Below are 17,856 nucleotides of genomic sequence, written 5' to 3' on the forward strand. Positions count from 1 at the left end.
TTCTTAAGGAGACAGCTAGATTGAAGAACCTTTGATAATTAAAGTCCTTTAAATATCCTCTCCAATTGAGCTGTCTGTCATTTAGGTGAAGTAGCTTGAGGGTTTTTCCTCTCTTTAGTCACATAGCAATTTTTCTGTGAACCTCCTCTGAAGTACCAATGACTTCATCAGAGAAATAATTCAAGAGATGGCAGTTCTGTCATTCTGAACATGCAAATGAAATAACCTGTTGCTATTTGGGAACACTATATTGGTGCTTTCCTGAGAAAATGAAATTGTGTGCTCACATCATCTACCCACCTTTCTGACCCAGGGACCAAGTTCAAACATGACACAGACCCAAAGACACCAAATATAATTGAGTTTCTACAAGCTTTTGAAGAGCAGTGGCTGTAAAGATAAGGAAACCCAAATGGTAAGAGAAATTCAAGACCAGGTTTCAGTGGTTCTAGCAGTGATCAGCTGTTCCCTGGTGTGGCCTCAGCCATTCCACTCACAGCAACATCTAGAAAAACCTGGCACTGAGAGCACAGCTTTCCCACCTGCGCTCTGTCTATAGAAGTTGATATGAGGCCAAGATAAAGCAGAAGAGACCGCTTCACTTTGGGCCACAGAGGCATCCTCGCCATTATGCGTCAACCTTTATTGACAATGTATACATTTTCTCACAAAAATGCTAACAAAGCATGAAACAGCAAAGTTGAGAGACACTTCACAAGAAATACTGTTGCCCTTAAAAGCATTGTAGTATCATTTTAATTTTCTAAATCATTGTGAGGTGCTAAATCAATTGTCTTACCAAGTGTATCATATTCCAACAAGTATCTTCCATTAAAAACCAACTGTTTTACAAAAAGACATCAAGTTAGTATGACAGGATCCATAAATATGTATTAATTGGCATTACTAACTGTAATACTTGCTATCAGGTTTTGCATGAAGCTTTCAAGTGATTAACTTAAGGTTCACCCAGAGGTGACTAACCCATACATGCCTAGGTCATGTTCTTTTCTCTCATTTCATAACCATCTCTTGAATTCATTACATCAGTTGGCTCTCTTCCAGTGCAGAAACATACCACCTTAATGTTCCTGCATTTTCAAAAATAAAAAGCCAGATTGTGAGACTTTCTAAATTCTTCATCCTGTCTGATTCAGCTCAGAATTGCCTTCAGCTTGTAGAACAAGATCTTTTAAGCACATGTATACATACAAATACAAAAAGCATTCATGTGCTTTAGTGGTGTGGACTAGACTGTGTTTACACACATTTACTATCATTTAGTTCAGAATACATCTAGCTAAAAAAGCCCTCACTTCAAATTGTGACATACTCCTTTATCTGTTGGGTTGAAAGTCAACACAGAATTACTGGCTGCTGCACACAACAAATACTGAGTTTTCACATGTTCATTTCTGATACCTAGTATTTACAAGGATATTTCAGGGCTAGAAAGATTTCACTGTGTATAACTTAGCTCTCTCTGAAGTTGTAAGAAAACTCATTTCCTTTCACAAGCTCTGAGCAACAGCTCATAAAAATGGCAGATGGTCCTCATTCAGGATACCTGTACTGAACTTTGTATGACAGCACATTCACAGCATTCTTCTGCTTCCAAGCTGATAGAGTCAGAAAATCACTAATTTATTATTCTGTCCTACCTAAGCCACTGTTCCTCCTGTCACTTTGGACACATCACCCTTAGCAGATAATGACCATTCACTGCATTTGATTTACCTTTTAAGCATATGGTCCATGCCACCAAACCCAACAAGAATAAATTTATTCTCACAGATGAGGAATTTCTCTTCCAAGCAGACAAATTTGCAGTGACCACCGTACTGCGCAGCTCACCTGCACACTGGATAGATCTTAACAAAGCATTGCAGCAACACTGCAGACATGTTAACATGAGACTGTGGGCCATACAACCTGGTACGAGCACTAAGAACCCTCCTGGACCCAGGTGGGAAATGACTCTGGAGACCACAGAGTGGAATCTCAATCCAGTTTGCTGAAGGAGGCAAGTAAGTCTTATGTGCTGCACTTGTGAGCAGTTTGGCTAGAAATCTCCATGAAATCACACGAAGGTAAGAAGAAATCACTTAGGAGGTAAGGAGTAAATACTACACAGACAGGCTCTAAAGTCGGCATAGCACTAATATTTTCCATTTGAGACATAGTCAGAAATCTGAGCTGCCCATGACTTCATCAGATTCCAATATGGGTTAAAGGATTGTGGTGAAAGCTGGCCAAAGGCCAAGAAAGCTTCACCGTGGCCTCTTAGCAAGCTGACCACCAGTGCAGGAGACAAAGTCCCTCAGCCACACACAAAAAAGGAAGAGGAAACACAAGATTCAACTGCTCACCCACGTCCATTTCTCACATCTGGATGAAGAAAGAAAGAACTGTAATTCCAGAAGTGCTAAAAGCACCTCGGAAGCACAAAGGAAACTCAGTAAGATCCCATAGAAAATGTTTTTATTAATGTCCTTTTGCCTTGTGAGATGCGTGCAAGTCACCCAGCATTCCCAATAGAGATGCACGTTGATGGACTCAAGGGCAGACAGAACAATCTCATGATCGTCTTCTCCACCAAACCCTGACACTTAGACCTCTGTGTAATGAAGGGGGCACACCTTAAGATTACAGTAAGGAAAGGAGGTCAAGCGTCCTTCTTCAGTTTTCATACAAGTGCTCCTTCAAGTTGCAAGCATCTTACATGGTATTCAAGACATGAATGCAGACAAAAGTATTATTTGTTGCCAGAGCTCAGATGTCCCAAAGCAAGATCTTCTGTTGGAAAAGCTGCTGAAGGACACAGCCCTGAAGACCATTTCAATGCTGCAATTAAGGAACGAGACAGACGTTTCATCCTTGTCTACCAAAAGAAAAGATGCCCTGGTAGTTAAAAGCGTAAGCTAGAAGGCAAGGAGGATAATCTGACTCCCGGTTCTGTCACAGCTTTTTAAGCAACCTTGGGCAAGTTAATTCATTTCATTTTAGGCTTGTAGACACAGGCAATTTCCCAGCACTACATATTAGACTATGCAAGTCTGTGCAGCTTATCTCCAAAAAATCTTTCCCTTGCTCATTCTTTATCTTTTGCCCTCATCATCATTACATTAATGGAACAGACCTGTACACATAATTGTACATCCCTTTTATGAAAATAAAAAGCTACATCTGGTGTACCGTCAGGAGGTGAGGCAGCCACACCAAAGCAATGGGGAAAGTACAGTAACTAAGAACTCACCAAAATAAAAAGTTCATGGCACCGTGGAATTAAAATTGACAGAAGAAGATCAAAATCCATAAATGATTTTTGATCTGATTGGTAACAAGAAAATACAACTGAGAAAAAGGCAGGAAGTTCTCTACGCTAAATTAAATTCCATGATTTTTATTACTAGGATTGTATAAAATGCCCTGCAGAGAAACCTTCCCTGGATAATTCATCAGGTCTTGGCAGTTACTTTTAAGTAAGAATTTATTTTTAAGTGAAGGAAATAGTTAAAATACTTAGCAAGGAAGTGTGAAGGGAATCGTGCACAAAAACAAAAAATTACTTAACCAGGGAAGAGCCATTTCTACATAAGAAATCTTAATTCTACAAAACATGCAAAACTCTATGACTTTGAAGAAAAATCCAAATTGAGAAATATGCTGAGAAAAAAAAACCACTGGAAATAAGAAATCTAATTAAATGGAAATTTACATGGTGAATAATACCTATCATAAGCACACAAAGCAATGCTTTCTTGTTCTAAAATATTAAGTTAATATGAATATACCATATCAGAGCATGGACTGTAGATACAGTGAGCCTTTTAGCTCCACAGAGCTTGGTGTCTCATTTGCTTGTACATCAGGAGACTGTCTTAGTTTCTTGCATAGCCAGCTAATGGTTGTGGCTTTATTGTCACCTACTGCTGCCCCCTCCCTGCAAACCCTGTCAGGCTAGTGCTATGAAAAGCAAAGCATTAAGATGGCTTCATGCATTCTGAAAGTTGGATGACATGACATTTCTACTTGAAATGCTGTCTCCCTTCCCAGCTACTTCCAGTTCCTCCGGATGGCCTTCCTGATCCTTCTGCCATTGATCCAACAAGCCCTGCAACTGTCATGGCTTTAAGGCAGGGCACTTTGCAGGCTCCTGTGAAATATTCAGTACATCTGTACCTGAAAAGACATTTCTCAACACAGCACACCAGAAACATGAACTGAATATCAGTGCATTGCATGGCCCACTGTGACAAGAAGAGATGGCCATGCTAACATCATGTCTCCTCCACACTGCAGCCTGGCATGCCTAAAGCTATGTGCTGAAACCTGGGTGCTGAACTCCTGCCTGCTCCCTAGAGCCCCACATAAGGCAATCTGCATTCTAGAGACAGACAGATGCAGGTCACACTGCAGTTATTCCCTGTATCTGTGTCACAACACTCCTGTGAAGCAAACCAGAGCACTGAAAGGTTAACTCACTATTTAGAATCACCCTCCCACTCCACATGGCTAATTTTGATAGCATGGTTTTGATAATTTTACCAGGAACTTCATAATTTAGCAAAAGAAAAAGAGAAGCCTTTTAGGGAGAGGAAGGGAGAATACTAAAGGCTCCAGCTACAGCACCTTGCAGACACTGTGGGTTAAGTACACATCTTCAACAGAAACATCCACTGTGTAGGATGGCTGAAACTAAGGGCTGAGCAAGGAGACACTCCATCATAACTAGTCTGGGCCCTTATGGGATTTCCTTGATTGAATTTCACAGGATGTAGCCACTGCAAATGCCTCTTCATTACTCACAAAAGCAATCTAATGAGCTTCCCTACTTTGATTAGGGCTAACATTTGGTTTGGAGGACAGCTAATGGATAATACTATTTCCTGGAAAAAAAATGTTGGCGTGGAAGGACATCTTGTCTTGATTAATGCTATTGAATAATGAGGTCATTCAGCAATCCTAGATCTAGCTTCCTGGCTCCCACTACCAAAACAAACAATTCCTGATTTTACTTCTGCTGAAAAGCATTTTGAGAAGTACTTAAAAGGAGCAAGTAGGTTAGACTTAGAAGTTGAAATACTGATGTATACAGAGCTCCATAATACTGAGAAATAAGTAATTACCTTTCATAAAATTAAGTCATTTTCATTTCCCTATGCTCCCAAAAGAACATCCACTGTGAGCAAACAGATGTTGATGTGGTTATTCTACAGAGCTGCTGAAACAGACTCCAAGACAAGGCAGTTAAACAAAGGCCAAAACTACACCAATTCTCTCCTATGTATATGAAGACAAGGTTCAGATTCTACAACCATGTAACTTTCACTCCATTAAAATGGCTGTGATTCAAGTCAGTATTAGTGAGGCACCAGTGATGTACTTCTGTAGCATTAACATGTCCCGTCTCACGAAGCATTACTCAATATAGCCTCTAGCCCTCTAGACATTATTCAAAATAGAACTTTCACTCTGTATTAAAAGCCCTTGAAACCATTCACATAAAATATACATTTGCACATTAGTGATATGAAAGGTGCAATGTGAGCTTCATAATTACAAGTAAAACGCAAACCAAGTCCTTTGTAAGTTGATACCAGAAGTGCAGTGGAGCCCAGGTGCACAGCAGTAACAGGGTCCACACAATGCTTCCAAGTAACAAGGCACCACAGAGACCAGTGCAGGGTTGAAATAGACACTGCAAAACACCTGCAGTCTGTCCAGTTCAGCCTGTTGTCCTTCTCCTTGAAATACCCCGTCAGTTCATTTTTAGTTCATTCTCTTTTAATGTTAATCAGTTTTATAGTTGTTACCTGGCATGCACCTATGTAATAAGCATATGCATTTAATTCAAACACATAAGAACGTGAGATAAGATATATTCATATTTGTGAGACTGCAGGTTAATTTGCAATGTGAGTCATAATAAATAAAATATTTGCATGACATTTTTCTGAGCCATTGTGAAATACAAAGGAACATCTGTTGTGACAATCCAGTGATAGTTTTATTCCCAGTTTATCTGACGTTTTTTCTGCCTCCCTCCAGCAGGGCCAAAATTGAATCCTTCATCTAATGTGAATTTTTACAAAGAAAAATATGCACAGCAAAAGCAGGCAAAGGGAATTTTAGGTATGCACAATATGTGCATGTGGTAGGAATCATGAGGGGTAGAAAAATATCCAACCGTCATATGTCACATTGATAGAGACCTTCACCATCAAGTTGTTAAGGTGACTGTTCCGTGTTTTTGCACACAACTTGTATTATACAACTAAATTTTGAACTCAGAAATGATTAGCAGCCAAAGCAAGTTTTTGTTGCTTTTAAAAACAGTAATCCTGAAAAAATATAATACTATATGCAAGTCATGTAATAGAAACCAACAGAGAAAGTCTTCATTTAGCCTGGAGCTATTATTTTAGAAGGTGCAACTGCAGTTTCCAATTTGTTTCCACTGCTTAGGGGCAGGATTCTCTTACCGGGTAGGGACGGGGACTTCTGTCAGAGCACCCAACATAACTGCCTGCTGCAGCCGGACGAAGGCAATGAAAGGACTGTCCAGGAAGTCCACCTCCCCAACCAGCACGTTGGAGGCCTCAGCATCGCGGGGTAATTTCTTCATGAATTTATTCTTCAACTGCATTAGTAGAAGAGAAAAGAAAATAAAATGAAGGCTTGTTAGGCATGCAGATACAAACGTGCAATGAAATTTATCGAACATTCAGCCATGTTTCCACATGGGTCATAGGACCCAAACCTATCTATGTGTGTCATCCTCATTTGGTCTACTAATGGTAGCCCTCTCCCCATCATAAATATAAAGTAGAAGGCAGGCCAGAAAAGCATTCGTGCTACTTTTTAAAAGCTGAATATTTCTGCTCTGAAAATTATCACCAGAAGAACAATCCTGCTACAGGTGCTTGTAGCCAAGCCAACACTGAGAATATCAGACTTCTTGAAGGTTGTTTATGGATAGTATTAGTTTGGGCAGAAAAAGGAACGTAGCACTGAGAAAGATGAGTAGATGTGGGCAGTTTCAGGAAGAAGCACTGCATCAACTTGTTGCCTGGTCATCTGGGCAGAGGGCATGCACTTTCCACAAGTGAAAGTGCAATTTCAGCCTCTGCAGCTGCTGCTACAGAAATGACTGGCCTGACAAGAACAAAACCTGAAGGGTGGACATCATTGCAGCTGACCATGCCAGGAGCTAGGCACATGCATTTTATTGCATACAAGTCTTTTCAAGTTCCAAGTGAAAGACTTAACTTACTGCAGGCTTTTAGAAGCAAGTTTTCTATGTCTGTGGCTTCTGCCCTATAGGTTTCCCAAAGCCGCTGCTCCCGTTGCTGGTGCAGGCCAGCACACGAGGAGTCACTGGGCAAAAGGAGCAAGTATGCTGGTTTTGAAACAACACTAACAACCTCAGCCAATGTCTAGGTGAGAAAATGGCTTGTTACTATTTCCCACATCATCACCTGAGCCCACAGCCCTCACCACAGGTTTCTGTGGTCAGAAGGGGTACAGAGGAGAATGTACTGTTGTTAGAGAACCCTGACCAGAAGAAACTCCTTTTTCTATCCTTGTAAGGTGAGATGCAGGAGAGATGCTACATCCCACATCTCCAGAAGAGCTCAAAGGAAGCAAAAGCCTTGGGTAGAAATAAAGTGAGAAAGGGCATCCACAGAGGAGAGAGAAATCACAGCAAGTTTCAGAAAAAAAGAAAAGCATCAAGCCTGGAAGGAGGAGCCAGGTTAGACATGAGAGAAATGAGAAGGTGATTATTGCACACACAAAACTCAAATGTACATAGACTCCAAACACTGAAAGGATGATGAAAAATTGGGAGCCACCATGCAACTAAAAGACCTGTCATGCTTCTACCATCAACTGAACAGTCATTGTTTCATGATCAAGTTACCGCAGCTGTTATTTTATCCTGCCACAGCAACTCCTAACTTGATCTCACTGTTTTCTCTGTCTCATAATATCTTTATATCAGAGTGAGTTTTTAAAAGCCTTGCCCAGAAATAAAAGCAGAGTTAACATCTGCAGTACACACATACCACTGCACAAACTGTTGGAAAATCAGTGTGACCCACTGGTGAAGTACAGAAATCCACTTCAGCAGAGCCACCTACGATTCACAGCAAGCAGCTCTCACAACAGAGTTTGGCTTCACAACTCTTATAAGCCCCAAAGTACATACTGAGTGATCGTTTCAATATTTGTAAAGTAGAAAACCTTAAACTAGCAAGAAAAAAATAGGGCATATAGTAATTCACCAACAGAATCAGTGTAATTTTAAATTGATGCTGTCAATTATTCACCACTAGATAACATATCCCATAGAAGAACAGGCAAATGACAAAATGCTCAGACAATTTTCACTCAGGGATGCACTTAGTAAAATCTGATAAGGAATCCTGGTAGTCACCAACCAAAAGCTTCTTTGTACAATTCTACAAGACCTTGCTGTACCAGGAATTGTCTGTGGCATGAAAAAGCAAGTGTCCTCTCTAAATGACCACAATAGCTGCCACCTTGGACATACACCTGAACAAAGGCTTCCAGGAGAAAGCTCCAAGACCCAGCAGCTGGGAAGGATGCTGTTCCTCGGCCCCCCTTCTCTAGGCAGCATGTTGGAAAGCAGCAGAGATGCAGGCTCTTGCCCAGGCCATCAAAGTAAGATGCTTCTAAACAGCCTTCACCAGCTTCAATAGAAACTTTTCCTGATGACTAACACGTCTTCTCATTTTTCTGGGAGAGCAATGTTTGAGAGTACAGAAAGAGTGACTTGCTGATTCGTCAAAACATGGTACTTTTTTCCCTTTCATTTCTGGGCTAGGATGAAATATGAGAGCAACATGGTGCTTTTCTAAGAGCAAGGCCCTGTGTGATGCATGCAGCACAAGAAAAAAAGACTTAAGATCTCTACCTGCATTGTTCAAGGCACAGAAAGGAACAAAACCAGCTAGCAGGCTTACTCTGATTAATGGTTTATCCCCAGAGGCTCAGATTACCCTTTATAAAGGATGGGAAGGAATAAGCAGAATAAAAGATAAAAATCATCATAGGAAAAACACAGATTCTTAAGAAGTACAAGCTGGTAATCAGAGAAGAATAGTATATGATGAACTCACACATTTCAGTAACTATTTTGTTGCAGAATAAATTGAACTATGAGACCAAAATTACTTTCCAAATGCCCTATTGATCTGTTTTACTCAGATTATTTCAACTTGTGCTTCCCATGATGCTTTCTACCATTATTCTTTTATTTTTCAATAATCTTTGACTGTTCCTTTGTCCTCAGTAATGCAAGCTCAAGTTAACCTGGCCTTTTCTCTTTTCTCTTCTTTTTTCTCCCCTTCCCTTCTCTTCCTGCCTAGCCCAGGTTTTGGGAAGGAGTTACTTTTTCTAGTCTTCTTTCACTCTCTTCCTCACACATATTAAAGTAACAGAAAATTCTATTTATCCATCAAATTATCTTTGCCAAATTCTCCATTAACAACAACAGAAGCGTCAGAAACATGACAAAAGGAGCTGGTGAAAGCACCATAAATAGACAACCAGTGCAATTGCACTGCTCTTCTTCAAGCTTTGTAACTTTGCCATACTCACCATCTAGATACTAGCCTAAAAAAAAAAAAAAAAAAAAAAAAAAAAAAGCAGCATCATATTTTTATTTCTTCCAAATCAAGACAAGAGGTTGTATATCAAAGCAAATAATCCAAAAGCAATGCCTCCTGTTTTATTATGTTGGCTCACAACATTAGAGGTGGATGTTGGTGGTATGGCACTGGAGGTTGCACCTTCCCATCAATACTCCCTTATACTTCTGTTGCCATGTAAGAGATGGCAGCAGAGAGGCTGTCTGACAGAAAGGCATCTAAGTGAAAGTGTGTATGGAGTAAAGATGTGTCACTGAATTCCTCATTCCCAGAAAATCCTAGAAAAAAATGGCATCCATTAGCATTCATTGACACTTGCTGAACATTGATGGAGATCAACCTGTGGATGTGAGCACAGTGAGGCAGCGGGTGGCGCGTTTCAGCAGTGAGGACAGCAACAGTGGGTCATCTCCACTGGTGCACAGCTTATAGGCTCTTGTTCATCACTGGCAAAAATGCATAGCTGATGGTGCTGATTACATTGAACAGTAGTGTTTTGTAGCTGAGAATTTGCTCTATCAGTCTTATTGTGCTCTTTGTTGTTGATGTCATTTCCATGGAAATAAACAGGAGGCATTACTTTCAGAGTGATCTATATATTAACTACAGAATATCACATTAGAAAAGTATTTAATAGAACTTCCCGTCTAATTTTGCTGCCTGAGTAATAAGAAAAGCACATGGAAATACATTTTTCATCATATTTAGAGTTTAACTCCTCATTCCTGGCAAGCGAGGAACGTTAACTGTGATTCCCACCTCTTCCAACATGATTATCCTAGATGACAAAGTCACCATCAACACTCGCTCACCTAAAGCATCTTGTCAATGCATAGTGCAAATAAGTTCAGTCTGTTTGATCTGGAGACACCTACTCTAGTCCATTCACTAGGATACATGTGCAGCCATAATCGGGGAAAAAAGCTCTCTGACACTACAGATCTTCCTCTCCTTTCTGTATCAAAATAAAGCTGAACATAAAACAGATGACATTCCCAGCCCCTACATTAGGGACTTATTGTGTGTGGATATTCCAACCAGCAAACAAAATCAAATAAAATACAATGAAGTTATGTTTTCTGACTTGACAAGGGAGACCAAAAAGAATTTCTGCTCCCTTACAACCTGTGAGAGTATTAAAGCAGGCTTCTATGGTCATCTACTTCCTGCACAAGCAACAGGAAAGCCTCAAGCCTGGGAGCAGCCCTAGAGGAGCTGACATGAGGTCAATTCACCAGTAAGGAAAGCAGCACTTATCGAAACGCATCAAAGCACCTGCTGTGTTATTTAACAGTGAGGCTCAAAACTGTAGAAAATTAAAAGTTTGGAAAAAAACCTAGAAAGATTCATTCATTTCCAGCAAAACTTCTCAAAGCATCCAAATTATTATATGAGGTCTAATTCTGCAGAATTAGATCTAAGCACCAGAAGAAATCTACTGACTGGCATTGTTCTCATCAGCTAGAATCCCAGAACCGTGTCTCTTCTCAAAATGTAGCTATAACTTTACAGTAAAAATAGTTGCTTATAGCCTGAAGGTTATGCTCATCTCTGCACCTATTTACTATAATTGTGTTTGTGCTATAGTGGGCATGAGCAAGCACACAGTGTGCTGCAACATGCATCCCCTAGTTGATATTAACTAAGTCCAGCTGTGGAAAAATGTCATCAGCTGCTTATTTGATAATAGGCAAACACTGCACCAGCAGGATTTCAAACATCAGCCTCTCCTGGCTCTTTTCTGGTATCACCCTGGCACTTGAAATCTGAGCAGAGGCCACAGCCTGGCCAGAACTTGCCAGGAGAACAGGATTTCTGAATGTGCTCAGCTCCGAGATGGCTTTATTTGCAACTGTTTGCTTCAGCAACAGCAGAATTTGTTGAAGGCCTCTGAAAATCCTGCCTTTAGCTGGTTCCTTCAAAAGCCCCTCAGCCAGGGTGATCTCTGGAGATCCTGCTTGCCTGGCTAGCAGTAAATGGTACAGGCAGATGCACTGCCAGGAACACAGATCGGGGATAACATTAGGCTAGGCAATGAATCCCTAAGAAGCCTTGCGCTGGGTTTTACCAGGTGACACAAGGAAGTAGGACAATGCAAGAAGTCTCATGAAAAGACATGATTTACTGATTCAGCAGGAAGACTGCTGGAACAATCTTAACTCCTACATGCTCCAGTCGGAATTCCACCAGAGAAAATATTAAGGAACATGCTACCAGCTTCGCTATGAAAAATGGTTTGGGGATGAAAGATACTGGGAAGGTGGTGATTGTGCAATAAAGCACACATTCAGCTTTACTAATAGACTGGTTGCACTGCTGCATGTTTTCTTAAACAAAGACAAAGTTTACTCAAACCCAGGCGCCTTTCTGACAGAACTAACAAGAAGGATCTCAAGCTCCCAAGGTATCAGCGCCTTCAGCCTCTCTGTCCAGCACATCACAACAGGATGACTAATTTGAGGAGAGATCATCACAGAGGTTTTTGTTCCAAAAGAGTTTTGCAGTACCACTCAACACTTGCTTAAATGATTTATCAGGTAGGTGATGGGAATGGTGCAGTCAGCACTTAAAATCCATTTTGAACCATTCCCTGAAGAAGCTTCAGAGAAGATCTGAGTCTCAGTAGCGCCAGAGAGGAGCAGGAGCAAGGCCTGGCAGCTTGGAGCACTATGTTCACTTTCCCAGCACTCTTCTAAATTGAGCATTGTTCTAACATGACCACTAATGCTGTGTTAAAGACAAAAAACCTTCAGTGCTGTAGCTGCAAAAGGGCAGAGCAACCTGAAAAATCACCATTTCCCTAAATATGTTTTAACAATTTGTTATTATCAGCATCACTTGAGATTTATCGGAAATTAAAGCAATTAGTAAGTACACACAGCCTTTATTGCATCTGTTCATTTACTCCCGGTCATTTTATTGTACTGTATACCTGTCTGCCTTGTCTTCTCACAAATGTTGCTTTCCCTGCAGAACAGACTGCCACACAGCTTATGAAGCAGCTCCAAACTGCTGTCGTTTCCAGTCTGAAATGCAAGTGTAAAGGACATGCAAGAGGACAGCTCACATTCAGGGGAGGCAGTCAGAAGCAACTGCAGTCAGCAGGGGCAAAAGGGAGCCCAGGTGAGTTATCTACCCCTGGTCTTCTTTGCAAGATTTTCAGAAACAAATTAAGAAGCCAAGTAGACTTATTTTTCTAGATCACTCAATAGGATCACATACTTTGTCAAGTGTGGAAAGTCTCTTTGCTTTGTTTGGGAGCTCCTAGCACAACCAGGCTGCCTAGAAACGAGGTGAAAAAGGTGAAAAGCAGTGCTTGGCCAAACAAACACATGGCTCCTGTCCATGACCCCTGACACACTCTGCAAAGTTGTTTGTAGGCATGTCCATGGCAAAGAGAATACCCAAGGCAAGTGGAAACTCCATTAAATGAATCATTAATTTAAGCATCACAAAAACAAAACGAACAACAACAACAAAAAAAAAAGCCAACAAGAAGCAGCATTGAAATTACAACTACAGAAGCCTTTTAGGTAGTTACATTACTGTAATGATGTTTCAGTCTTTACAAAACATCCTGAAACGTGTAGGTACTAATCTTTGCAGAATCTGTCTGCACAAATCTGTTTCATACTTGATCACCCCTAGCCTAAGGAAGAGTTACTGAACAGAATTCTCCGTCTCTGTGAGCTAAAGTTAAGGTAAAGCACACTGCCTGCTCAGGAACAGTTCCTTTTCAAGCTGAGGTTACCAAATTGTGAAAGCTTAAAAATAAATTGCTCTTTGGAGACTGTGTTCTGCAGCATGCCATATGGTGCCTATAACTAACACCATATTTGCATAGGACACCTTGGTGCACTGGGCATGGTGATCAATGCCTGTTGTTGACTTTAGCGACTTATCTGTTAGTACTGCTTGGATTTAAATGCCAGTTGCATGGAGGGAGTATTGCTGATTAATTGCTGTGGGACACAGTATACTCACAAGAATATATTCGTGTGTCACCTAATAGCTATTTCACTACCACATACAGCTTTTGCAGATAGGCCCTGTTTGAAAAATTGGCTCTAAATGAAAAGAGGGCTGGAGCAAAGGAGAATTTAGTTAGTAAAGCAGAGGCCACAATTTGCTTGAGCTTTTCTGCTCTGGGGGGGGAACTGCCTTTATGGGGTACCACCATTGTGTTCACTTGATAGAAGCTTCTGCGTTTGCAGCAGGGCAGCCTCAAAAATCCTAACAGCAAAAAGGAAAAATTAAAAAAAAACATTATTCATATCTAATTTCATTGCACAGGTACAGCAGAAATCTAATAAACCTCATCTTATCCTTATAATAACAATAAAACTAACTCAAAAATAAAAGGCCATGCATTGACTTCATTTAAGGAAGTTACAATCAGATACTTACTTCATAATATAAAGGGACTGAAGCACATGCTTAAATTCTCCTTCCCAATTAGCATAATTTAGTTGCTGTCATCAGTGGAACTGAATGACCAAAGCAAACTCCACTGGCATGAAAAATTGGGAACACTGTATCTGGCAAAAACGAAAATTTCCATATCTGGGCGTCTGCCTCAAAGCCCAAGGTGGCACATTTTCAAAGTGACAGTCTGGAAAAAGCAGAGCTACCAGGGCTTTCCCATACAGGGAAGGAAATGCTCAGACCTCCTTCTTTATGCCATTCATCATTTTACAAGTCTCTCTCCTCTTGTTTGAGTTGCAGTTTATCAGGCAGAAGACACCCAGGTCATATTTAGCACCTCCACCAGAGAATCCATTCCAAGCTGATCTTTTTCACCCAACCACGCAGCATTTCTGCACTCGCTATACCCTCCAGCAACACGGTATTAAAAATAGCCAGTGTTCAATTTAGGGCCAAAAAGAAGGGAAGGAACCAATGTGAAGGTTAGGGTATGATTTTTCCACAGGCTTCCACTCCTGCACGGCGCATGGTGCAGCAGGAGGCCCAACAAGGTGCTGCAGCTGGTGTCAAGAGGCAAGGCACAGCCTTAGTATAGGCAGAGGTTGGGGCTCCCCAGTGTGCTGCTCCCCATAATCTCAGAAGAAAGTCAATTTGCCTCCTCTGTGCAAGGTAGGAGCTCTCACTCAGCTCCACTAAGAGGAGCTCTTCCCTGTGCACAGCAAAATCTGAGCGTTCAAAATCTGCACTGATGATACAGATTACCACAGAAAGCCTAATTGCATGCACAGTGCTTTGTACAACTAAATGAAGGCTTAACGGTCCCTGATCACAGGGAAAAAGGATCCAGTTCCTCAAACTCCTGTTACATCAAAGCTAAGCGCAACATGAGGAATCTTCCAGTCTGCCAGGCAGCAACAGACTGCCTGAGAGCATGCAGAGATGAGGTCAAGTGAACAAAGGCTCACTGGAACAAACCACTCCACAGTTATAGGGGAAATAAATGAAAAAGAGGGAAGGGGGTACATAATTTATCAGAGCCTGTGTAAAAATTGGCTCCACTTTGTTTACTCTGTGCAGGAGTATGTATGCAAAGTAAATCCCCCAGGAATTTTTATGTCTCTTTTTTTCTGAATCCATCTACATATGCGTCTTCCATGAATGCTTACCTAAAAGGATACCTTTAATGCTCTGTGTTTTGTCTACGTACAGAACTCCATCACCAAGGAATGCACGAAACGTGCTCTGCTGACACTGTAGGGAAAAACTACGCAAGCAAAACTGTTCTATGCATCAAGACAAAAGGCCAAAGTAAATGAAATTCCAGTTAACTAAACTTCCTAGAAACATTTCCTGTCTTTTAAAAAAGGTGGCAACAAACTATACTGGAAGACAGTTATTTTCATTTGAGCTCCATGGAGTGAAAGTAGGTCATCCAGGCTGACAGACATAGAAATTAGCAATCTTTGCTTGTGACTGCGGAGATTAGGAGATGTTGTTCAAACAGGAAAAGCAATGAATTGCTCTCACCATTAATCAATGGACTTCATTTCAAACAGTAGGATCCCATCAGTCCTCCTAGGAAAGGCATGAAGATTTCTCTCAACAAGGCCAATTTCTTTTTTAACTTTAGAGCTGGCTTTGGCATAGGTTTCCTGTTGATATGGAAACACCCATTTGAATAAGCACTGCACACACCACAACAAATAAGAAGGGTTTTGTGCCTCTCTCTGACTAAATATTCCAACTGACCATATTCATTCAGAGTTCCTTTTTGTCCCCACATACAAAGCCTTTGAAACTGGAGATAACACTAGGTCAGTAAACATCTCCTATATATTATTCATTTTGTTTATGCTGTGCATCAGCTCAGCAATAAAAGGTCCTGGATAAAAACAGATTTTCTTTAACTGTTCCCTTTATTTTTCATCTTGAGCATTAAAAATGTCCTCGTGCTTCGCCCATTCAGAGCTGCCAAGGACATTTCAACAAAGCATGACCAGAGGACTTCTCACAGGACAAGGAACAGAAGTAGTACCAGTTCTGGGAACAGCACACCATCCCCAGCTTCCTACAGCAATGAAGGGGCTCAGAATGGCTCTGCCCTGACTTTTCTAAATAGCTTTCATTCACAGGTAACTGCCCTCTCAGTTGAAATACAAATAAGTACTTTCAAATGATTAAGACTAGAGGAATCAAAAGATAACTGACAAAGCTATATCTCAGCACCATGAAAACAAATTGCAAAGTGTTGCAAAGACGAAGAAAACCTTGTTCTCCTCAACAGCCTGCTTTAGTGGGGATACGATACTCCGTGAGTGAGTAAGCGGGGACTGAGGAGATAAGAGAGTTGTGCCCTGCTTCCCACACAGCAGCAAGCTAAATGCCTTGCCTCTTCCTCCTCGCAACAATACTGTGAGCCCTTGACCCGGATGCAGGCACCACGTAGTTTGAAAAGTCTCAAAAGGGATAAACCAAGTGAAAATTGAAGGTATGCTGCCAAGTGAGAACTCATCCCAAGCACAGTTTAAGAAATACTAAACATAAGCAAAGCCACTATTTCCATGCATTAATCATGTGGGGACGCCTTTATAAACATTCTCCTGAAGCTCAGACACTGCAGCTCTGGGACCACGTGTGGGAACATAGTCGGAATCTGGCTAGAAAGCTGAAAACTGCACTGAAAATTTTGTCTGTAAGCGCACTGGAAATCTGAGAGAGGGAAAAGGAGTACCAGTAAAATCTCACAGGGCAAGCAGACATTGTTAGCTGTGCCAGGAGAGAAACAGTGCAACTGAACATATGGGCACTAAAACCAGGGCCAGAACAGAACGGACTTAACATTCTTGTAGTGGCTGCCAAAGGTGCCACTAGGCTGATATGGATACCTGCTCTCACTGCTGCACAAGTGTAACTGACACAGCAAAGGATAACACAGATCTGAGCAAGGAGCTTCCCCAAAGCTGTATGGATCTCTTTGTGTGCACAGCATGCAGCAGCAGCAGGACTGCTTCTCACCAGGGTGGGTCATCCAGATGGCTGCAGGCTGGGTAGGCTTTAATCTGCAATGCAGAATTGCCAGTATGGCATAATTACACTGGCAACCCTTGTAAGTGCAGGCAGAGCTCTAATAAACTCAGACAGGAGTGTGGAATGCCACCAGCTACAAAGAGGAGGCAGTCAGTTTGGGATGCCTCTGTGCAGGCCCTCACCTGATGCTGCTGGCAGGATTCAGCTGTCATAGCCACACAGCTCCTTTCTTTGACAAAAGGCTGCTTTGCAGGCTGGCAGGAGTTCAGACAACACCAATTAAAACTAGGAAATGGCTGAGAGACATAAACATATTGGAAAGGCTTATTTGCATTGAGTACATAAGATGTGTAACTTGGCTAGCATGCATGTATGACAGCAGAAGCATCAATATAAACATGACGCTTTCTAACCACAGTTGCTTTAATAATCTAAGGCACAAAGACAATCATTTTAAATTTATTATTTATTATCTAACCCTAATTTTCAAGGTGTACTCTCAGCACTCCTATCCTTTTTCTGCACAAGGTGTACAAACTCCTCCACCTCCTGGATCTGGAACAGTCAGGCTCACAGCTGCAGCAAGATGCCAGTATCCAATCAGACTAGCACAAGCAGTTAGAATATACACGTGTACATCCCCCCTTGCCTTTCCCCAGTTGGGTGATCCACCAGAAGCGCCTGCTTTAACTAGACTCTGTTGCAGACCAGATCAAAGCAATTGGAA

The 17,856-nt window shown here is 41.3% G+C and overlaps 1 protein-coding gene across 6 annotated transcripts in view; it reads right to left on the reverse strand.

The window, feature by feature from the left end:
* SLC4A4 (solute carrier family 4 member 4) overlaps positions 1-17,856 on the reverse strand; it is a 231,487-nt gene that overhangs the window by 52,313 nt on the left and 161,318 nt on the right. For all 6 annotated transcript variants that reach the window (XM_052683190.1, XM_052683188.1, XM_052683187.1 and 3 more), the window contains one exon: positions 6,486-6,643. In XM_052683190.1, the coding sequence (XP_052539150.1) occupies positions 6,486-6,643 (158 nt within the window). The remainder of the gene's footprint in view (positions 1-6,485; positions 6,644-17,856) is intronic.

This window comes from Tympanuchus pallidicinctus, unplaced genomic scaffold (genome assembly GCF_026119805.1).
Source record: "Tympanuchus pallidicinctus isolate F22 unplaced genomic scaffold, pur_lepc_1.0 scaffold2, whole genome shotgun sequence".
Classification (NCBI taxonomy): domain Eukaryota; kingdom Metazoa; phylum Chordata; class Aves; order Galliformes; family Phasianidae; genus Tympanuchus; species Tympanuchus pallidicinctus.